Below are 24,119 nucleotides of genomic sequence, written 5' to 3'. Positions count from 1 at the left end.
AGGTGGACGCCTTTTCGAGATATCGCCATAAATGTGGACCAAGGGTGACTCTAGAATGTTTGTACGATATGGGTATCAAACGAAAGGTGTTACTGAGCATTTTAAGAGGGAGTGGGCATTAGGTCTATAGGTGGACGCCTTTTCGAGATATCGCAATTAGGGTGGGCCAGGGGTGACTCTAGAATGTTTGTACGATATGGGTATCAAACGAAAGGTGTTACTGAGCATTTTAAGAGGGAGTGGGCATTATGTCTATAGGTGGACGCCTTTTCGAGATATCGCCATTAGGGTGGGCCAGGGGTGACTCTAGATTGTTTTTGTACGATATGGGTATCAAATGAAAGGTGGTAATGAGTATTTTAAAAGGGGGTAATCCTTAGTTCTATAGGTGGACGCCTTTTCGAGATATCGCCATAAATGTGGACCAAGGGTGACTCTAGAATGTTTGTACGATATGGGTATCAAACGAAAGGTGTTACTGAGCATTTTAAGAGGGAGTGGGCATTAGGTCTATAGGTGGACGCCTTTTCGAGATATCGCCATTAGGGTGGGCCAGGGGTGACTCTAGAATGTTTTTGTACGATATGGGTATCAAATGAAAGGTGGTAATGAGTATTTTAAAAGGGAGTAATCCTTAGTTCTATAGGTGGACGCCTTTTCGAGATATCGCCATAAATGTGGACCAAGGGTGACTCTAGAATGTTTGTACGATATGGGTATCAAACGAAAGGTGTTACTGAGCATTTTAAGAGGGAGTGGGCATTAGGTCTATAGGTGGACGCCTTTTCGAGATATCGCAATTAGGGTGGGCCAGGGGTGACTCTAGAATGTTTGTACGATATGGGTATCAAACGAAAGGTGTTACTGAGCATTTTAAGAGGGAGTGGGCATTATGTCTATAGGTGGACGCCTTTTCGAGATATCGCCATTAGGGTGGGCCAGGGGTGACTCTAGATTGTTTTTGTACGATATGGGTATCAAATGAAAGGTGGTAATGAGTATTTTAAAAGGGAGTAATCCTTAGTTCTATAGGTGGACGCCTTTTCGAGATATCGCCATAAATGTGGACCAAGGGTGACTCTAGAATGTTTGTACGATATGGGTATCAAACGAAAGGTGTTACTGAGCATTTTAAGAGGGAGTGGGCATTAGGTCTATAGGTGGACGCCTTTTCGAGATATCGCAATTAGGGTGGGCCAGGGGTGACTCTAGAATATTTGTACGATATGGGTATCAAACGAAAGGTGTTACTGAGCATTTTAAGAGGGAGTGGGCATTAGGTCTATAGGTGGACGCCTTTTCGAGATATCGCCATTAGGGTGGGCCAGGGGTGACTCTAGAATGTTTGTACGATATGGGTATCAAACGAAAGGTGTTACTGAGCATTTTAAGAGGGAGTGGGCATTAGGTCTATAGGTGGACGCCTTTTCGAGATATGGCCATTAGGGTGGGTCAGGGGTGACTCTAGAATGTTTGTACGATATGGGTATCAAACGAAAGGTGTTACTGAGCATTTTAAGAGGGAGTGGACATTAGGTATATAGGTGGACGCCTTTTCGAGATATCGCCATTAGGGTGGGCCAGGGGTGACTCTAGAATGTTTGTACGATATGGGTATCAAACGAAAGGTGTTACTGAGCATTTTAAGAGGGAGTGGGCATTAGGTCTATAGGTGGACGCCTTTTCGAGATATCGCAATTAGGGTGGGCCAGGGGTGACTCTAGAATGTTTGTACGATATGGGTATCAAACGAAAGGTGTTACTGAGCATTTTAAGAGGGAGTGGGCATTAGGTCTATAGGTGGACGCCTTTTCGAGATATCGCCATTAGGGTGGGCCAGGGGTGACTCTAGAATGTTTGTACGATATGGGTATCAAACGAAAGGTGTTACTGAGCATTTTAAGAGGGAGTGGGCATTAGGTCTATAGGTGGACGCCTTTTCGAGATATGGCCATTAGGGTGGGTCAGGGGTGACTCTAGAATGTTTGTACGATATGGGTATCAAACGAAAGGTGTTACTGAGCATTTTAAGAGGGAGTGGACATTAGGTATATAGGTGGACGCCTTTTCGAGATATCGCCATTAGGGTGGGCCAGGGGTGACTCTAGAATGTTTGTACGATATGGGTATCAAACGAAAGGTGTTACTGAGCATTTTAAGAGGGAGTGCGCATTAGGTCTATAGGTGGACGCCTTTTCGAGATATCGGCATTAGGGTAGGCCAGGGTGACTCTAGAATGTGTTTGTACGATATGGATATCAAATTAAAAGTATTAATGAGGGTTTTAAAAGCGAGTGGCCCTTAGATGTATATGTGAAGGCGTGGTGGACCAGGTGATCCAGAAAATCATCTGTCGGGTACTGCTAATTTATTTATATATGCAATACCACTAACAGTATTCCTGCCAAGATTCCAAGGGCTGTTGATTTCGCCTTGTAGAACTTTTTCATTTACTTCTACTTAATATGGTAGGTGTCACACCCATTTTACAAAGTTTTTTCCAAAGTTATATTTTGCGTCAATAAACCAATCCAGTTACCATGTTTCATCCGTTTTTTCTTAGTTGGTATAGAATTATGGCATTTTTTTCATTTTTCGTAATTTTCGATATCGATAAAGTGGGCGTGGTTATGGTCGGATTTCGGCCATTTTTTATACCAAGATAAAGTGAGTTCAGATAAGTACGTGGGCTAAGTTTAGTTAAGATATATCGGTTTTTGCTCAAGTTATTGTGTTAACGGCCGAGCGGAAGGACAGACGGTGGACTGTGTATAAAAACTGGGCGTGGCTTCAACCGATTTCGCCCATTTTCACAGAGAACAGTTACCGTCACAGAATCTATGCTCCTACCAAATTTGAGAAGGATTGTTAAATTTTTGTTCGACTTATGGCATTAAAAGTTTTCTAGACAAACTAAATGAAAATGGGCGGAGCCACGCCCATTTTGAAATTTTCTTTTATTTTTGTATTTTGTTGCATCATATCATTACTGGAGTTGAATTTTGACTTAATTTACTTATATACAGTAAATATATTAAATTTTTTGTTAAAATTAGAATTAAAAAATTTTTTTTTTTAAAAAGTGGGCGTGTTCTTTATCCAATTTTGCTAATTTTTATTTAGCACATATATAGTAATAGTAGTAACGTTCCTGCCAAATTTCATCATGATATCTTCTACGACTGCCAAATTACAGCTTGCAAAACTTTTAAATTACCTTCTTGTAAAAGTGGGCGGTGCCACGCCCATTGTCCAAAATCTTACTAATTTTCTATTCTGCGTCATAACATCAACCCATCTACCAAGTTTCATCGCTTTAACCGCCTTTGGCAATGAATTATCGCATTTTTTCGGTTTTTCGAAATTTTCGATATCGAAAAAGTGGGCGTGGTTATAGTCCGATATCGTTCATTTTAAATAGCGATCTGAGATGAGTGCTCAGGAATCTACATACCAAATTTCATCAAAATACCTCAAAATTTACTCAAGTTATCGTGTTAACGGACGGACGGACGGACGGACGGACGGACGGACGGACGGACGGACGGACATGGCTCAATCAAATTTTTTTTCGATCCTGATTATTTTGATATATGGAAGTCTATATCTATCTCGATTCCTTTATATATGTACAACCAACCGTTATCCAATCAAACTTAATATACTCTGTGAGCTCTGCTCAACTGAGTATAAAAACATGTAGTACACACACAGTAAAATAGCAAAATACATACAGTCCACATACATCCATTTCAATAAAAACATACCTAGGCCTAAACGATAATTTTCCCCTCGGCAATATGTTCAAATAAAAATTGAACATGCATATACACATGTGAACAAATATTAGTAATATAATCCGTAGATATTTTTGAGAAGTAATATTGACACGTAAACTCCCACTAAACCAAAGCTTCCGATTTTTTCGGAAATCAGTCTTTTCTAAACAAAGTCGAAAGTCTACCAATCTAGCTTAACGAATTCGCAACGATTGGCCAAACCAGAATCTCCGAAGTTGTCGGATATCAGACTTGTCTGAAGAAAATCTAATATTTTCCGATTTTACTTAACAACTTATCTATTTCGAAAAGAGAAAAACGTAAATAGATGTTTAAACTCAGTAGGCGTTGAAACATTTTTAAATTTCAGATCTTTTCAGATTGTGAGTAGCAAAAAAAGTGTTGTGCATAAAAATTAAATAATAAAATTTATACATATATTTGCTGCAGTGAGTGAAATATAAAAGTAAGTGCGAGTAAAATCATGTCGCGTCAAGCTCAACACAAAAGCATTAAAAGAGAAACAAAAAAATACTGGACTCCATTTTTAACAACGAAACTGAAAATCTCGCTGAAAATGCGCAGAAATATAGCACAGACATTTTTGAAGGCGTGCAAGTCGAAAGTGCAAACAAAATGGACATTGATAGTGATTTTGACTTGCTATCTGTTTGCCAGAGTTCTTCGCAAGTCAAAGAACCAGAACCAGGAAACGAACCTGAGAGTCTAAAGAGTTTCCTCAAGTCTTGGACAATCAGACACGGTATTTCGCAAATACCGGTAACGAACTTCTCAGTAGACTTCATAAAGTCGAAGGGCATGATGTGCCATGCGATGTACGCACTTTGAGAGGAACTTCCAGAGAAACTCAAATTGCAAGCATGGGTAGCGGATCATATTACCATTACGGATTAAAGAATTCTCTCACCGATTTCTTATACAAAATATAAAATTGCGCAATTCGAATACAGACACTTTAGAGTTAAACTTCGGTATCGACGGATTACAGATATTTAAGTCATCAAAGCAAACTGCTTGGCCTATAATGATGAGTGTTTCTAATTATGAAGACGTTTTTTTGGTTGAGATAATTATTTTTGCGTTAATAAAAGGGTCTATATTTTAACAAAAATAACAGCGATCAATAATGACATATGCATCTTCGCAAAGGAAGTTAAAAACCTCCAACGTAATGACTTTGAATCCAGAAGTTGGGTTCTGAATATTTACGAGGCAAATTGGTTGCTAATTTCTGACAACGAAGAGAAGTTTAATCTAACTAACATCGACTGTAAATATCTTTATTTTTATATAGAAGGGTATTCAAAACACTGCTTTATACCACTGCTGAAAAATGAGTAGCCATTACACAAATGTCCCCGTAGAAGGTGAAGAAAGTGGTAAGTTTTATCACATGTGCTCCTATAAACATTTAATTTATGAATGGAATTTATATTTCTGCAGCTATTTACCCCGGCAATGAAGTAGTAATATTAACACAAGAGGAGCAATGCATTCCTTCTTCAATGGGGCAAACTCAAGGATATACGGAGAATATCACTGAGAACAAACCATGTGAGTCACTTATCTACTTATAAAAACTTAACTTTACTTGGTACTAGTGCAGTGGCAGAAATTTTAAGATTTTATTTTTTATAATTTTGCAGATAGCGAACATTTGTTAGAAGTTATTGTAAATCAAAATAAGGAGCTGATAGAAGAAAATAAAAAATTTCGCGAAGTCAACAATAAAATTTATGAACACTTTGCAGAAGAATTTGTCGGTTTAAAACGATCAATAGACAAAACTTTAGCTGCCTTTAAACGCCAACGCACTTTATGTTCCAAGCTGCCAAACCTTCCCTTCAACGATGTGAATGAAATATTGGATTTTGAAAAAATTTTGCGAAACGATGAAGAAATGCGACAGGAATTGGTAAATATGATAAGTAGTTTAGTTGAAAATGTAAGCCGTTAGAGGTTTAGAAGACAGTATTTTTCAACGCCTTTCTCAGGCAATTGAAGTTATTATCACAGGACTATAATCACACCTCTTTACACCCCTTTTAACTACTAACTACATTAAAATGTTTTTTCCCTTTTTTTGGTTCAACAGATAACGAAGTTCGCTAGACAACCGACAGATGACCTCAAAAAATTTATCGTTGCGAACTTGAAATATATTGTTACGAATATTAGCAAAACTAAGGAGTGCTGCCAGCTCTAAGCCGATGCTAAGCAGTGACGTGAATGCATATCAATAATTCAATCATCATGTATCTACATAAATGAAACAATAACTGCGTCTACATATATGTACCATGTACGTATACGAGCAGCGGAGAGTCAATGCACAAATACATGCATATATCTGAGATACTCCTATAAGTATGCAATGAGAAAAACTATAAAATTGTGCAATTGTAGTTACAGCTGAGATGTTTGAGAGCTAATGGACTAGTAGATTCTGGAAGCGCCTAGAAGATGCGAATGTTAAAATCAAAGAATATAAAAGGCGACAGATGTAGAGGCGCTGGAATTCAGTTTGATTTGAGCTGTCAAGCAGTTTCGATTAAGCGCTATCTAGCGAGCTATAGCAGTATTATTTTGAATAGTAGAGTTTCATTTGAGCTATCAATCAGTTTGGTTGTTAAGCAAAGTATAAGTGTTATTGTGAAGTACTTTAATAAAGGCAATTTTTCCATTATTCAATATTGGAGTTATTTATTCAACAGTTTAGTGATTCGAACTTAGCAGAGGATTGCAAATAAGAGGATTTGCAAGTAAATTCGTTACAATATATTTATTGACGATTATTTGGCACGCAAATTTTCATGGACAAATGTCAATAACAATATTTCTGTGAAGGATTTTATATGTATTAAACTTCTTAAAGTTACGTTATTAAACTTATTCAGCAAATTCCTAATTCATTTATGTACTAATTATAGAGTCGGCTATGGAAAACATACCCCAAACAAACTACACTAAAATAGACGAGACTTTGAAAAATTTTTTTAATAGTGCCAAGGACCGGTTCGCAAAATTATCGAAAAGAACAAGTACACAACTTGAGGGAGATAAAAGCCAAAAAATGTAGCTAAAGAATTTTAGCCATTTATCTTTTTTATTTTATTAATTTTTATTATATTTTGGCTTAAACTTGGGTTTAAAAATATCGCTTAATATGAGGAGTGCCATCGAAGCTAAAAGCTAAAAAAAAGTATTAACGCAGCTAAAGAATTTTAGCCATTTATCTTTTTTATTTTATTTTATATGCAATTTTTGAATGGTTAGGAAATCTCTGATTTTTTTTCTCAATATTGAATTCTTATACATATATGTATATTTATATGTAATTTAATTTAAACTATTTAAACATAATAAATTAAATAAAAAAAAAAAATTGTATTTAATTGGATATTTAGATAGATTTCTTTAGGAAATTTCTTCAAGATTGTGTAAGCACAAAGCTTCACGAACTCTTGAGACATTTCTTAAAGATGTCGTAACGATCGTACTTTACGAAATCGGTAAGACATTTCTTAAAGATTTCGTGAAAATATTACTTTGCGAAATCGTTAAGGCTTTCCTAAAAGATTTCGTAAAGAAAGTTCTTAACAAAATCGCTACGACGTTTCTTTACGAAGTCGCGTCAACCCTGTCATACAAATTTCTTTACTACTTCCAAAGAAAATCGGTTCCGATTTCGGCAAATTCTTTAGACACAACTTAACGATTTCGAAAAAAAGTCGGAACAAATTGTTGTTTATTTCCAACAAACACATGTACATACATATATTTAGCAAACGATGACTTCGTTCACAACACATAAAAATTACAAATGTTTACATACATATACAAATATACCTAAATCATTTTACTGTCTGACATTTATAGCCAAACACAAGATACGTTTCTTATCTTAGTTTTAAAATGTTTGCGTACTTGTAAATGCTACAAATGCCCACATCACGATTATAAAAATCAAGAGGCTAGCATTAATCAAATAATAAATGAATCTCTATCATCATACATATAAACAATCACACATACACATATAATTAGTTTTAGGAACATATTTTTAAGATTTTCTTTATAAGCTATTGTAAATAACTTTACAAGTCAGAATTAAAAAATATTCTCAAACGACAACATTGCTTTTATTTACCCCTCAACAGCCGGGGCGTAAAATAGGTGGTAACATCGATGTAACCACACAAAAGCTGTTGTTTTGAAAGAGGCAATACTGAAAAATAAAGAATTGTGAGCGCAAATAAGTAAACACAATAGTAAAAAAGTGTTGCCTCTTGATATACATATTTGTTTCCATGTACTTTCACAGTATATATTACAATATAGCTATGTAAAAACGTATGCATGTATGCACATATGTAGGTATATACACATCGTCCCGTTTATTCGTTAACATCGTATCTACGAGTACACATTTTCGGTAAAGTCATGGCGGAACCATACACGGTGGCAGCATGGTGACATACCTACAAATATAAATAAAAATTCCATGTACTTCGTTTTTGTAAATTCGTTGGACAAATGTCAAAATCGTACTGCGCCGGAAGTTGATGTATCAAATTAAATAAAAAAAGTTTATATTCAGCTGTCCCATGCTGCCACCTTGTATCGTTCCGCCATGGGTAAAGCGAAGAAAACCATCTTTTAAATTTCACCAAAGACACTGGTGAGTTTTTCGGTGATGACAGCGTGACCACCAGTGTTGCCAGGTTAGCCTTTTCGAGACTAGATTTAGCCTTTTTTTGCCTTTAGCCTAGAAATTTTGGGTTTAGCTTCGTGACTTTTTTCTAGCCTTTTTTACTCCGAATGTATTTTTAATAATTTCTAAAATAAAATAATTTCAGTAGTTCCTGTGAACACCTAATACCTAATAATATGAGTTCTCTTTCTTTTTCTGCTGAAAATTCGTTGAAAGTTTCAAAGCCAGATGTATTTTCTTACTTGGAAAAAGAGAAGTATAGTTATTCTTCAAGTCAAATAGCATTAATAGAGCTGCAGTGGCGAAAACTTATAACAATACAATGGAAAAATGTACACTCCACCTTGGAATTTTGGTCGGAAGTCCGAGAACATAAAAATGCATTAAACGAACCTCCTTTTTTAGAACTTGTCGAAATCATATTTAGTTTTTTAGTATTACCACTCAGTAACGCGGAGGTTGAAAGAATTTTTAGTGGCATGAAAATTCTGAAAACTAAATTAAGGAACAAACTAAAAATTAAAATGCTTAATGCGCTGCTTAATATTAGATGCTCGTTAAAACGCTTATCTAAATGTTGTAAGGATTTTGAAATTACCGATGATCTCATATTTATAGTAAATAGCCAAACTTTATACGCAGACTTAAGCTCTTCTGATTCTTCATACGGGGAATATTTTATATAAATAATTAGTTTGTAATATTTTTTTTATGTACTATATACACATATGCAATCATTTAAAGTAATTACATGTGTAGTCAAGGAAAATGTGCCTGATATGTTTTGAAACAAGAAGTTATGTTTAAGTTATGTTTATAAGTCTTTATTTACAAATGTGTAAACTAAAATATAAAAAAAAATTTTATGAATTAACCAAAAAAATTACTGGCCGTTTTTTAGCTTTTTCTAACCTTTTTTTTTGCCAATCTAGCTTCTTGTTTTGTCATCACCTGGCAACACTGGTTACCACTTTGGCCAGAATCGCGAATAAAAAAACTGGTAACGATTTTCGGTTACATAATGTTTTGGGTACTATTTTACCGGTAACGCTAAGAATCGGGCCGTTAAAGTAAAATTTTTTGTTTGCAATTATCCTTGCCTATTTCTTATATTAAGAGCAAGTGGGAAACATCTGGCAGCTGCCACGAATGGATCGATACGATAAAGGGAGGTAACAAAGAGACTCCAGTATACTCATAAATTCTAAAGAGCAGAAAACGCTGCGACTCCGATTGCTTCTAAGAAAATGAGCGAAACGACGAAACAGTGTCAGTTCCTGGGTTTCAAGGGGTTGTGTAGCGCAACCCTCTCAAGGGGTTGCCAGCGCAATACATGGCTTCTCCAACCCAATTGTCAACCTCACCCACACGCGGCGAATCCTGTTTCATTAACATACGAGGCTCTGGCGATCCCAAGCTCCTCATGGAACTAGGGGGTGGGGAGGGAGGGATGGCCTTGAAGATTTAATGTGGTCATATAAATCGTTCCCAAGATGGTCGGGCTAGTACCTTAATGGTGCTTTGTTACCGGAACGTACCGGATCTATATCCGGCAAAGGGCCGTCAACATCGATAACACTCTCCAAAGCCTTCAGGGAGTGTCTTTATCGTTAATACAACAACACCAACAACAACAACAGTGTCAGTTCCTGACTGTGCCGATAATAGATCGAAGGTGTTCCTAAGGGCATATATCTATCGAAGAAAGGAAGATGCTTGCGGGACAAACCAAATAACGCTACACCTCAACATAGTTAAAGGGAGTTTGCGAATGCAAGGGCTGAATCTTATTTGTGGTGAAGTAAGACGCGCTGAACCTGTTGCAGTATCCGATCAGTAATATACGGAAACGGCATTGAAAGGGGCTTCGCCTGTATCTGCCCTCCAAATAAACAAGGAGGCGGAGTATGTGTTTTACCCATAACAAAAAGAAGAGCTAATCAGAATGCCCGAAATGTTGGATTGGGAGTAAAAAATCAATGTTGCGGCGAGTCTTAAAGATAACCTCCACCACGGTGAAGTGGCGTCGAGCGAACTCCTCTTAACTTTTAAGGAAGTTTAATGCGGTGAAAAATTGTTCAGCTTCACTGCCACTATAGCTGAGTGAGGCTGATATTTTTTTCATTACCACTCAACTGTGAGTCTCTGTCTCTGAAGCAGACACAAGAAGTCGTTTCCTCGAACTAACCAACATCGAATTCACCCGAGTAGCTTTATCAGAACAACCACGTTCCGAAGTCGTCTCTGCTCTGTCGCATATTGTGTACATACGACCAAAAAATGGCGAAGAAAATAATTTGCGCAATCAATTCATGAGTATTCGTGTTTATAAATAGTATGTGTTTGTTTTGCGTGGCATTTCGTTTTCATATTGCTATGTGTATTTGGCACAAGGTGATTTCCGATTCAGCTAAATACAAGCATATGTACCAGAAACTACTGCATAGCAACATAACATTGTTACATACATATGTATATTGGATAGGTTAGGTTAGGTGGTAGCTGCCCTGATAAGGAAAACTCACTTGGAGAACATGAAAGTTCGTTGTGAATAACGGTGACGTAGCTATAGCTCTTTGAAGAACTGTTTCGAATAAGACCGATTACAACCTTGGATAAATCCTCCGGAGATCGAAGTGAGTCGCGACCGAAATACTTTCGCATAGTTCTTGCAAATGCTGGGTAATCAAGCATAAAGTGATTCGATGATTCCACCTCATCATCATCCATACAGCTACAGCAGGATGGGGTTTTCAGTATATTGAGAGGTACCGCATGGGTTCTCATTGGACAGTACACTGTCAAAACCCCAATGACCATTGATATATGAGCATTAGTGAACCCAATTATTTCGACAGACCTCTTGCCATCAACTTCCGGTCAGAAAGATCTTGGTACCCTGCAAGTGGTGGTGTCCGCTCAACGCTTGCTGATGGCAAAGCGAGTTCAACCAATTCGCCTTGCAGCAGAATGTCAAGTCAAAAGAAAGCTTTCATTGATTTCAATTAACTGGCATATTGTTTTACCAAGGCGTTGTATGGAAAATAATCAAGAAGAAACAATCAGCTGTTGGGATAACAGCACCTGGTACTGAATTCGCCTTGAATCTTATCAAAAAAAATTTCGAATTATTTTTCAGATTTCCTTCCATATAAAATTTATGAAGAAAATCACACTTCGGAAAAAAAGCTGCAAAAATCAATGTGAAATATTTGAAATTTTTTTATTTGAATTTTATTTTTTTCGATTTGTAAATTTAATAAGGATTTATTTTTAATTTCTGTTTTTTTTTTTAGATTCTTCGATTAGTTTTTTCTTGATTTTTCTTTTTTTTTAATTTTAAAATAAATTTTGAAAAAAAAAATGCCTTAAATTTTAAATAAAATATATTAAAATTACAAAATTTTAATGATGATTAAAACATTTCTCGAATTCTCGTTTTTATTCGAAAACGCTTTTGAAATTGGTGAACATTGTTTTCGTCACGCAATTCATTAGCATTCTTTCTAAAATTTGCGAAAAAAAAATAAAGAAGAAAACTTATAAAATTTATTAAAAGTCTTCGAAAACTTTTTTGAGCACAAGGTCTTATTTAAATGAAACAATGTATTTTGTATTTTAATTTAAGTGTCAATATTCCGACTTCACTCTGAAGTCATCATCAGAACCATGTGAATTTTTTTTTGGCGAAAAAAAAATTTTATAATTTTAACGGCTATTTTTTCGTTCACGACTGTATTGTATACAAATTCTCATGATTTATTTGGAACTGCAAATCACCAATGGCATACAAAGAAACTTACAAGAAACCTGTTTTATCAACACCCAAATCAAAATCTGCAGACGGGAAATATACCAACAAAATCCAAAAAATACTGAAATACCAAAAATGCCTTTCACAAAATTGCAAACAGCTGACTGCACCCAATCGCCGGATAGACAACATCACTTAATGAAAAAAAAACAATGCAACAGCGTTAACACGGGTATACTGAAACAGTCAGACATACTGGCCTTCGGAACGCGGTAATAAAATGCAATTCACACTGCCGTAATTGGCGTTTGGAGCTCTTGTAATTTGCTTATGTGTATGTGTGTATGTTTATTAAATGAAAGTTGCTTGCCTGGTTGTGATTTTGGTCAAATCTTGTTTTAGCTGATGAACGAGAGTTTGGGATTGGTTTGACAAGTAGCTAGGCATTAACGATTAGAGGCCATTCGACCGTAACTTAAGGTGCATGAGTAGCACAATATGTTTTATAGATATTTGTACGAACAATAACAACAACAACAACAAAGAAAAGTGAAATGTAATTGTTGTGGCAGAAAAATAGCTTGGGCATAGATAATGGGCCATAAAAAACGAAAAATATGAAAACTCTATTGCATAAGTGGGGTAATAGCCGAATTAAGTGGGTCATTTACTTATATAATGTTCGACAACACTTTCACAAAATTGTTGGGGAGTTGACATAAAACCGGCACTAATTTGTAGGAACTCAATGTCGTTTGAGCTTAATTAAGTGGTGTTTGTGTGAAAGCTTCATTAGTGCTTTTCTCCAACAAATAAACGTTCTTAAGGCAAATCATAGTCCTGAAAGATCATTTCCGCATTCAGGCTAAGCCGATCGCCCTTTCCAGACAGCCTAATCTCATTCGTCACCTTGGTGAATGAGTGCAAGTGGAAGAAATGGGTGGATTCTAATACTAATGAAATTCAAACCCATATCATTTTCTAATCGTGCTTATTTCATTGGCCATGAGTGTATGTAAATATGAAAAATTAGCTATGTTGTTGTTGTTGTTGTTGTAGCAATGCTCGCCCCACCTAACAGCCGCGACCGATCACAAATTGTCATCAATATCCTCTAACGGGAGTCCAAGGAAACCTGCCCTTTCAACAGGGGTGGACCATAAGGAAAGGGGTGTTAGAGGCGTTGGTTCCACATTACAATTAAAGAGATGGTTGGTGTCATGTGGGGACACATTGCAAGCGGGGCATACATTTTGTATGTCGGGGTTGATTCTGGATAGGTAAGAGTTTAACCTGTTACAGTATCCAGAACGAAGTTGAGCAAGAGTGACACGCGTTTCCCTGGGGAGTATGCGTTCCTCTTCCGCGAGTTCTGGATATTTTTCTTCAAGTACTGGATTCACCGGGCAATTCCCGACATAAAGGTCCGACGCCTGTCTATGGAGTTCACCAAGGACCTGCTTGTGTTTTTTCGCTTCATACGGCTGGGTTCTCAGGTGCCGTATTTCCTCAAAATGCTTACGGAGATGACTCCTTAGGCCCCTAGGCGGTGCTGGTTCGTCAATCAGATGTATGTTGGGATGCCCAGGTTTCTGGGTATTCAACAGAAACTGTTTGGTCAGCATCTCATTTCTCTCCCTGATGGGGAGTATTCTCGCCTCATTATGCAGATTGTGTTCTGGGGACATAAGAAGACAGCCCGTGGCGATTCTGAGAGCAGTATTTTGGCAGGCCTGTAGTTTCTTCCAGTGGGTGGTTTTTAGGCTTGGCGACCATATGGGTGACGCGTAGCACGTAATCGGCTGGCTAATTGCTTTGTATGTGGTCAAGAGCGTTTCTTTATCTTTTCCCCAGGTACTGCCAGCAAGGGATTTGAGGATTTTATTACGGCTCTGAATTCTTGGAACAATTGCGGTTGCGTGCGCACCAAAATGTAGATCCTGATCAAACGTCACACCCAAGATTTTAGGGTGTAGGACAGTCGGTAGCGTAGTGCCATCGACGTGGATGTTCAATATGGTCGACATTTGGGGCGTCCATGTTGTAAATAAGGTCGCGGAAGATTTAGTCGGTGACAATGCCAGGTTTCGCGAGGCGAAAAAACTGGAGAGATCAGGGAGATAGCCGTTTATTTTATTGCATAGCTCATCGATCTCTGGGCCTGGGCCTGTGGCCATTATTGTGCAGTCATCGGCGTAGGAAACGATTGTGACTCCTTCCGGTGGTGAAAGTAGCTTAGATATGTAGAAATTAAACAAAAGCGGGGATAGGACACCACCCTGTGGCACCCCTTGTTTAATTCTCCTTTGTTTTGATGTTTCGTTTCTGAATTGCACCGATGCCTGCCGACCACCCAGATAATTTGCGGTCCACCTTTTAAGACATGGGGGAAGGGTAGACCCTTCCAGGTCTTGCAGTAACGAGCCATGGTTGACCGTATCAAAAGCTTTTGATAGGTCTAGCGCTACGAGTACTGTTCTATGGTGGGGGTATTGATTCAAACCGCAATTTATCTGGGTGCTAATGGCATTTAGCGCGGAGGTAGTGCTATGGAGTTTTCTGAAGCCATGCTGATGAGGGGCTAGCTGCAAATGTGCTTGGAAATAAGGGAGCAAAATGGCTTCAAGCGTCTTTGCCACTGGCGATAGGAGAGATATCGGACGATATGACTCACCTACGTTAGCTGGTTTCCCAGGCTTTAGTAGCGGGACCACCTTGGCCATTTTCCATTTCTCGGGTATGACAAAGGTGGAAAGAGATAGGTTGAAGACATGCGCTAAATATTTGAAACCCTCTTTCCCTAGGTTTTTAAGCATCGGCATGGCTATGCCGTCTGGGCCCACTGCTTTGGATGGTTTAGCGCGACCAATGGCGTCCTCAACCTCTCTAGTGGTGATGGTAATTGGTGACGCGCTGAATTTGTGTTTTTGTGCGTGTCTATTGGCTCTCCGTCTATCTTTGTCGACCGTAGGATGCATTATATATTGTCGGCAGAAAGCGCTCGCGCATTTTTCCGCATCCGACAGCACTTTGTCGCCAAAGGCGATGGAAACTTTGTCTTTGTGCTTAGTCGGATTCGATAGGGACTTTACGGTGGACCAAAGTTTACCTACACCGGTAGAGAGGTTACAACTTCTTAGATGCTCTTCCCATTTCGCCCGCTTGTGTTCGTCCACAAGCAATCTGATGCGTTGGTTTATATCCCTTATTTGGGGGTCGCCTGGATCAAGCTGTCTTATAAGGTCGCGTTCCCTCGCTAAGCTCGCGGCCTCCGCCGGGAAGTGGGGCCGGATTTCGGGAGGCCGAGGCGGATTCAATGACCTTACGGAAGGCACGCTCCCCTTGGTGGGCATCAGTCGGGATAGGGAGGGCAGCAAAGCTGCTGTCTGTTGCAGATTTATATTCTTCCCACTTTCCTTTTTTGAAGTTTATGAAAGTGCGTCTTTCGGTGACGATGAAGTCGGCGGTACGTTCGAACGAAATAAGTATGGGCAGGTGGTCGGATGCCAATGTTACCATCGGCTGCCAGTTGACGCAGTTTACGAGTTCTGCGCTCACGATTGAGATATCTGGCGAGCTATGACAGCTTCCTACCATACGTGTGGGGGCGTCTCCGTTTATTGTGCAGAACGTCGTTTCGTCTATTTGATCCGCCAACATCTCACCCCTACTGTCCGCCCGCAAGTTTGAATGCCATAGGTCGTGATGGGCATTGAAATCGCCTAAGATAGTGCTATTGCTGCCAGTGAGTAAGGCCTCGATATTAGGGCGGTATCCACTGGGGCAAGAGGTGACAGGAGGGATGTAGATGTTGATGATTTCTAGATTTGCATCGCCTGACCGGACAGATAGGCCTTGACGTTCTAAGACATTGTCCCTGCGGTCGATGCCAGGATCAAATATATAATATTGCACAGAGTGGTGTATAATAAACGCGAGGCCGCCTCCATTTCCGCTCCCGCGGTCTTTCCTGTGGACATTATAATATAAAAATTAGCTATATATATTAGACGTATAAAGACGACTGTTGCTTCGTTCTGGCATTGGAAATATTTAATTAAATATATGTACCTACATACAAACCAATTTTTTATACTCAGTTGAGCATAGCTCACAGAGTATATTAACTTTGATTGGATGACGGTTGGTTGTACAGGTATAAAGGAATCGAGATAGATATAGACTTCCATATATCAAAATCATCAGGATCGAAAAAAAATTTGATTGAGCCATGTCCGTCCGTCCGTCCGTCCGTTCGTTAACACGATAACTTGAGTAAATCTTGATGAAATTTGGTATGTAGGTTCCTGAGCACTCATCTCAGATCGCTATTTAAAATGAACAATATCGGACAACAACCACGCCCACTTTTTCGATATCGAAAAATTCGAAAAACCGAAAAAGTGCGATAATTCATACCTCTCTGAAGTTGGCAAGACAACTTTTACGTGGAAAAAAATTACCTATTGGGAAAATTGCCGTGAATTTGCCGTAATTTATCCGTGAAACAAAAAAATTTGCCGTGACCACATTTTAGAAAATACAGGGTGGCACGCCAACTTCACGTGAAGTTAGCGTGCCAGCCTCAGAAATCCACCTTAGAGACCAGCTAGAAAAATAATTCTTGCACACAAATTTGCCGTAAATTTGCCGTAGATAAGTGGCATATTATATAATTTAGAAAAAATAAAATTTAATTTTTTATTATGGTGCACCGCCAACTTCACGTGAAGTTAGCGTGCCACTTTTCGAAAACCACCTTAGACACCAGTTAGGAAAATAATTCTTGACGTTGAATTTGCCGTGAATTATTCGTGAAACAAAAAAATTTGCCGCGGCCATGTTTTAGAAAATACAGGGTGGCACGCCAACTTCACGTGAAGTTAGCGTGCCACCCTCAGAAAACCCCCTTAGAGGCCAGCTAGGAAAACAATTCTTGCACACGAATTTGCCGTAAATTTGCCGTAGATAAGTGGCATATTTTATAAATTCGAAAAAAAAAATTTCAAATTTTTTTTATGGTGCACCGCCAACTTCACGTGAAGTTAGCGTGCCACCCTCAGAAAACCACCTTAGAGGCTTGCTAGGAAAATAATGCTTGCACACGAATTTGCCGTAAATTTGCCGTAGATAAGTGGCATATTTTATAAATTCGAAAAAACAAATTTTCAATTTTTTTTATGGTGCACCACCAACTTCACGTGAAGTTAGCGTGCCACCCTCAGAAAACCACCTTAGAGGCCAGCTAGGAAAACAATTCTTGCACACGAATTTGCCGTAGATAAATGGCATATTTTATAAATTCGAAAAAAAGAGGCCAGCTAGGAAAATAATTCTTGCACACGACTTTGCCGTAGATAACACGTGAAGTTGGCGTGCCACCCTGTATTTTCTAAAACATGGCCGCGGCAAATTTTTTTGTTTCACAGATAATTCACGGCAAATTTACGGCAAATTCACGTGCAAGAATTTTTTTCCTAACTGGTGTCTAAGGTGGTTTTCGAAAAGTGGCACGCTAACTTCACGTGAAGTTGGCGGTGCACCATAAAAAAAAGTTAAATTTTATTTTTTCGAAATTATATAATATGCCACTTATCTACGGCAAATTTACGGCAAATTCGTGTGCAAGAATTATTTTCCTACCTGGTCTCTAAGATGGTTTTCTGAGGGTGGCACGCTAACTTCACGTGAAGTTGGCGGTGCACCATAAAAAAAATTTGAAATTTTTTTTTTCGAATTTATAAAATATGCCACTTATCTACGGCAAATTTACGGCAAATTCGTGTGCAAGAATTGTTTTCCTAGCTGGCCTCTAAGGGGGTTTTCTGAGGGTGGCACGCTAACTTCACGTGAAGTTGGCGTGCCACCCTGTATTTTCTAAAATATGGCCACGGCAAATTTTTTTGTTTCACGGATAAATTACGGCAAATTCACGGCAATTTCCCCAATAGGTAATTTTTTTCTACGTAAAAGTTGTCTTGCCAACTTCAGAGAGGTATAATTCATTACCAAGGACGGATAAAGCGATGAAACTTGGTAGGTGCGTTGACCTTATGACGCAGAATAGAAAATTAGTAAAATTTTGGACAATGGGCGTGGCACCGCCCACTTTTAAAAGATGGTAATTTAAAACTTTTGCAAGCTGTAATTTGGCAATCGTTGAAGATATCATAATGAAATTTGGAAGGAACGTTACTCCTATTACTATATGTATGCTTAATAAAAATTAGCAAAATCGGAGAACGACCACGCCCACTTTTAAAAAAAAATTTTTTTTAAGTCAAATTTTAACAAAAAATTTAATATCTTTACAGTATATAAGTAAATTATGTCAACATTCAACTCCAGTAATGATATGGTACTACAAAATGCAAAAAAAAAGAAAATTTCAAAATGGGCGTGGCTCCGCCCTTTTTCATTTAATTTGTCTAGGATACCTTTAATGCCATAAGTCGAACAAAAATTTACCAATCCTTGTGAAATTTGGTAGTGGCTTAGATTCTGGGACGGTAACTTATTTCTGTGAAAAAGGGCGAAATCGTTTGAAGCCACGCCCAGTTTTTATACACAGTCGACCGTCTGTCCTTCCGCTCGGCCGTTAACAAGATAACTTGAGCAAAAATCGATATATCTTTACTAAACTCAGTTCACGTACTTATCTGAACTCACTTTGTATTGGTATAAAAACTGGCCGAACTCGGACTATGACCACGCCCACTTTTTCGATATCGAAAATTACGAAAAACGATAAAAATGCCATAAGTCTATACCAAATACGAAAACAGGGATGAAGCATGGTATTTGTATTAGTTTAATGACGCAAAATATAACTTTAGAAAAAAACTTTGTAAAATGGGTGTGACACCTACCATATTAAGTAGAAGAAAATGAAAAAGTTCTGCAGGGCGAAATAAAAAACCCTTGAAATTTTGGCAGGAATACTGTTCGTGGTATTATATATATAAATTAATTAGCGGTATCCAACAGATGATGTTCTGGGTCACCCTGGTCCACATTTTGGTCGATATCTGGAAAACGCCTTCACATATACAACTACCACCACTCCCTTTGAAAGCCTCATTAATACCTTTAATTTGATACCCATATCGTACAAACACATTCTAGAGTCACCCCTGGTCCACCTTTATGGCGATATCTCGAAAATGCGTCCACCTATAGAACTAAGCCCCACGCCCTTTTAAAATACTCATTAACACCTTTCATTTGATACCCATATCGTACAAACACATTCTAGAGTCACCCCTGGTCCACCTTTATGGCGATATCTCGAAAAGGCGTCCACCTATAGAACTAAGTCCCACGCCCTTTTAAATACTCACTAACACATTTCATTTGATACCCATATTGTACAAACGCATTCTAGATTCACCCCTGGTCCACCTTTATGGCGATATATCGAAAAGGCGTTCACCTATAGAACTAAAGCCCACTCCCTTTTAAAATGCTCATTAACCCCTTTCATTTGATACCCATATCGTACAAACAAATTCTAGGTTCACCCCTGGTCCACCTTTATGGCGGTGTCTCGAAACAGCGTCCACCTATGGAACTAAAGATCACTCCCTTTTAAAATACTCATTAACACCTTTCATTTGATACGCATATTGTACAAACAAATTCTAGAGTCACCCCTGGTCCACCTTTATGCAGATATCTCGAAAAGGGGACCACCTATACAACTACCACAACTCCCTTTTAAAACCCTCATTGATACCTTTAATTTGATACCCAAAGCGTACAAACACATTCTAGTCACCCCTGGTCCACCTTTATGGCGATATCTCGAAAACACCTATAGAACTAAGCCCCACGCTCATTAACACCTTTCGTTTGATAGCCATATTGTAGAAACGCATTCTAGAGTCACCCCTAGTCCACCTTTATGGCGATATCTCGAAAAGGCGTCCACCTATAGAACTAAGTCCCACGCCCTTTTAAAATAGTCATTAACACCTTTCGTTTGATACCCATATCGTACAAACACATTCTAGAGTCACCCCTGGTCCACCTTTATGGCGATATCTCGAAAACACCTATAGAACTAAGCCCCACGCTCATTAACACCTTTCGTTTGATAGCCATATTGTAGAAACGCATTCTAGAGTCACCCCTAGTCCACCTTTATGGCGATATCTCGAAAAGGCGTCCACCTATAGAACTAAGCCCCACGCCCTTTTAAAATAGTCATTAACACCTTTCGTTTGATACCCATATTGTACAAACACATTCTAGAGTCACCCCTGGTCCACCTTTATGGCGATATCTCGAAAAGGCCCTAAATGGCGTCCACCTATAGAACTATGGCCCATTCCCTCTTAAAATAATCTTTAATACCTTTCATTTGATACACATGTCATACAAACACATTCCATGGTTACCCTCGGTTCATTTTCCTACATGGTTATTTTCCCTTATGTTGCCACCATAGTTCTCAACTGAGTATGTAATGTTCGGCTACACCCGAACTTAACCTTCCTTACGTGTTATACATACATATACATAGATAGTACGCATATAGCTACAAACTAACAGAGTGATTACGACTAAGTATAACTTCACGTGAAGTTAGCGTGCCACTTTTCGAAAACCACCTTAGACACCAGTTAGGAAAATAATTTTTGCACGTGAATTGCTGTGAATTATTCGTGAAACAAAAAAACTTGCCGTGGCCATATTCTAGAAAATATAGGGTGGCACGCCAACTTCACGTGAAGTTGGCGGTGCACCATAAAAAAAATTTGAAATTTTTTTTTCGAATTTATAAAATATGCCATTTATCTACGAAAAATTTGTGTGCAAGTATTATTTTCCGGAGTATAGTTTCACGGATAAATTACGGCAAATTCACGGCAATTTTCCCAATAGGTAATTTTTTCCACGTAAAAGTTGTCTTGTCAACTTCAGAGAGGTATGCTGATCAAACGTCACACCCAAGATTTGTGGGTGTAAGGCAGTCGGTAGCGTAATGTCATCGAAGTGGATGTTCAACGTGGTCGACATTTGGCGCGTCCATGTTGTAAATAAAATAATTTAAAAAAAATTTTAAGTTAAACGGTTTTATTGAAAACAATACTTACATGAAGTAATAATAATACTAAAAGCTAGAAAATAATTAGGTAGGTCCTAGGCACTAGTCATCACACTCCTCATCAATCTAGGGCATTGATCAGACAATTAAATAAAAGCGTTTGACACGTAAAATTTCTATTGATAGTCATAAGTAAGACCAACTGAACCTTAATCAGGTTATACTACGCCTCACATTTTTAGAAATTTTGTGATGACTAGTTCCTAGGACCTACCTAATTATTTTCTATCTTTTAGTATTATTACTACTTAATTGCTTAATGCTTTCAATAAAACCGTTTAACTTAAACATTTTTTTTTATTTATTTTATTATACTGAAATTTCACTAGCAAAATTTGAACTTATGTGCTCCAAAGTATTTTGACGTCTCTTCTAACGGGACTAGAATTTTTTACAGAAATTTCACTAACAAAATTTGAACTTATGTGCTCTAGAGTATTTTGATGTCACTTCTACCGGACTGTATATAATATTTGTCCAAAGAGCCAAATCGGACAGACAAGTACGAGTTTTTTGAATATCTCAATTTTTGCGACACCTAGCGTGAATCTTTTTTACTAAAGCGGTTTCCTTTTCTGTATGTCAAATATGATTTACAAATATGAGCCAAATCGGACCACAAATACGATTTTTGTGAATATCTCGATCCTTGCGCCACCTAGGGGCGCTTTTTTTTCATAGGTCGCTTTATATTCATGTATGTATTACGTGTTCCAAATATGAGCCAAATCGGACCACAAAAACGATTTTTGTGAATATCTCGATTCATGCGCCACCTAGCGGCGAATTTTTTTTCATAGGTCGCTTTCTATTCTTGTATGTACTATGTGTTCCAAATATGAGCCAAATCGGACTTCAAATACGATTTTTGTGCATATCTCGATCCTTGCGCCACGTAGCGGCGATTTTTTTCTTATTATTGCATTGTCATCGGGTTCTGAACTATATTCCAAGTTTCACCACTCCCTTTGAAAGCCTCATTAATACCTTTAATTTGATACCCATATCGTACAAACACATTCTAGAGTCACCCCTGGTCCACCTTTATGGCGATATCTCGAAAATGCGTCCACCTATAGAATTAAGCCCCACGCCCTTTTAAAATACTCATTAACACCTTTCGTTTGATACCCATATTGTACAAACGCATTCTAGAGTCACCCCTGGTCCACCTTTATGGCGATATATCGAAAAGGCGTTCACCTATAGAACTAAGGCCCACTCCCTTTTAAAATGCTCATTAAGCCCTTTCATTTGATACCCATATCGTACAAACAAATTCTAGGGTCACCCCTGGTCCACCTTTATGGTGGTGTCTCGAAACGGCGTCCACCTATGGAACTAAGGATCACTCCCTTTTAAAGTACTCATTAACACCTTTCATTTGATACCCATATTGTACAAACAAATTCTAGAGTCACCCCTAGTCCACCTTTATGCCGATATCTCGAAAAGGGGACCACCTATACAACTACCACAACTCCCTTTTAAAACCCTCATTGATACCTTTAATTTGATACCCATAGCGTACAAACACATTCTAGTCACCCCTGGTCCACCTTTATGGCGATATCTCGAAAAGGCGTCCACCTATAGAACTAATGCCCACTCCCTTTTAAAATACTCATTAACACCTTTCGTTTGATACCCATATTGTACAAACGCATTCTAGAGTCACCCCTGGTCCACCTTTATGCCAATATCTCGAAAAGGCGACCACCTATACAACTACCACCACTCCCTTTTAAAACCCTCATTAATACCTTTAATTTGATACCCATATCGTACAAACACATTCTAGAGTCACCCCTGGTCCACCTTTATGGCGATATATCGAAAACGCGTCCACCTATAGAACTAAGCCCCACGCTCATTAACACCTTTCGTTTGATAGCCATATTGTAGAAACACATTCTAGAGTCACCCCTAGTCCACCTTTATGGCGATATCTGGAAAAGGCGTCCACCTATAGAACTAAGCCCACATTCTAGAGTCACCCCTGGTCCACCTTTATGGCGATATCTCGAAAAGGCCCTAAATGGCGTCCACCTATAGAACTATGGCCCATTCCCTCTTAAAATAATCTTTAATACCTTTCATTTGATACACATGTCATACAAACACATTCCATGTTGTTGTTGTTGTTGTAGCAATACTCGCCCCACCTAATAGCCGCGACCGATCACAAATTGTCATCAATATCCTCTAACGGGAGTCCAAGGAAACTTGCCGTTTCAACAGGGGTGGACCATAAGGAAAGGGGTGTTAGAGGCGTTGGTTCCACATTACAATTAAAGAGATGGTTGGTGTCATGTGGGGACACATTGCAAGCGGGGCATAGATTTTGTATGTCGGGGTTGATTCTGGATAGGTAAGAGTTTAACCTGTTACAGTATCCAGAACGAAGTTGAGCAAGAGTGACACGCTTTTCCCTGGGGAGTATGCGTTCCTCTTCTGCGCGTTCTGGATATTTTTCTTCAAGTACTGGATTCACCGGGCAATTCCCGACATAAAGGTCCGACACTTGTCTATGGAGTTCACCAAGGACCTGCTTGTGTTTTTTCGCTTCATACGGCTGGGTTCTCAGGTGCCGTATTTCCTCAAAATGCTTACGGAGATGACTCCTTAGGCCCCTAGGCGGTGCTGGTTCGTCAATCAGATGTCTGTTGGGATGCCCAGGTTTCTGGGTATTCAACAGAAACTGTTTGGTCAGCATCTCATTTCTCTCCCTGATGGGGAGTA

At 38.6% G+C, this 24,119-nt stretch overlaps 2 protein-coding genes across 2 annotated transcripts in view; one reads left to right on the top strand and one right to left on the bottom strand.

The window, feature by feature from the left end:
* Positions 1 to 24,119, bottom strand: part of Ifrd1 (Interferon-related developmental regulator 1) — a 92,711-nt gene that overhangs the window by 56,564 nt on the left and 12,028 nt on the right. The gene's annotated exons all lie outside the window — the stretch shown is intronic.
* On the top strand, positions 4,647 to 6,272 carry LOC137242046 (uncharacterized). The gene is made up of 4 exons (XM_067769410.1): positions 4,647 to 5,179; positions 5,244 to 5,354; positions 5,447 to 5,715; positions 5,896 to 6,272. The coding sequence occupies exons 1-4, from the start codon at positions 5,134 to 5,136 to the stop codon at positions 6,004 to 6,006; spliced, it is 537 nt and encodes a 178-aa protein (XP_067625511.1). The 5' UTR covers positions 4,647 to 5,133; the 3' UTR covers positions 6,007 to 6,272.

This window comes from Eurosta solidaginis, chromosome 2 (genome assembly GCF_040869045.1).
Source record: "Eurosta solidaginis isolate ZX-2024a chromosome 2, ASM4086904v1, whole genome shotgun sequence".
Classification (NCBI taxonomy): Eukaryota; Metazoa; Arthropoda; class Insecta; order Diptera; family Tephritidae; genus Eurosta; species Eurosta solidaginis.
This window is presented reverse-complemented; position numbering and strand designations above follow the sequence as displayed.

Coding starts and splice junctions, on each gene's coding strand:
- LOC137242046 (XM_067769410.1), top strand. CDS start 5,134: ATGAGTAGCCATTACACAAATGTCCCCGTAGAAGGTGAAGAAAGTG. Junction 5,355..5,446: donor TATCACTGAGAACAAACCAT/GTGAGTCACTTA, acceptor ATAATTTTGCAG/ATAGCGAACATTTGTTAGAA. Junction 5,716..5,895: donor AAGAAATGCGACAGGAATTG/GTAAATATGATA, acceptor TTGGTTCAACAG/ATAACGAAGTTCGCTAGACA.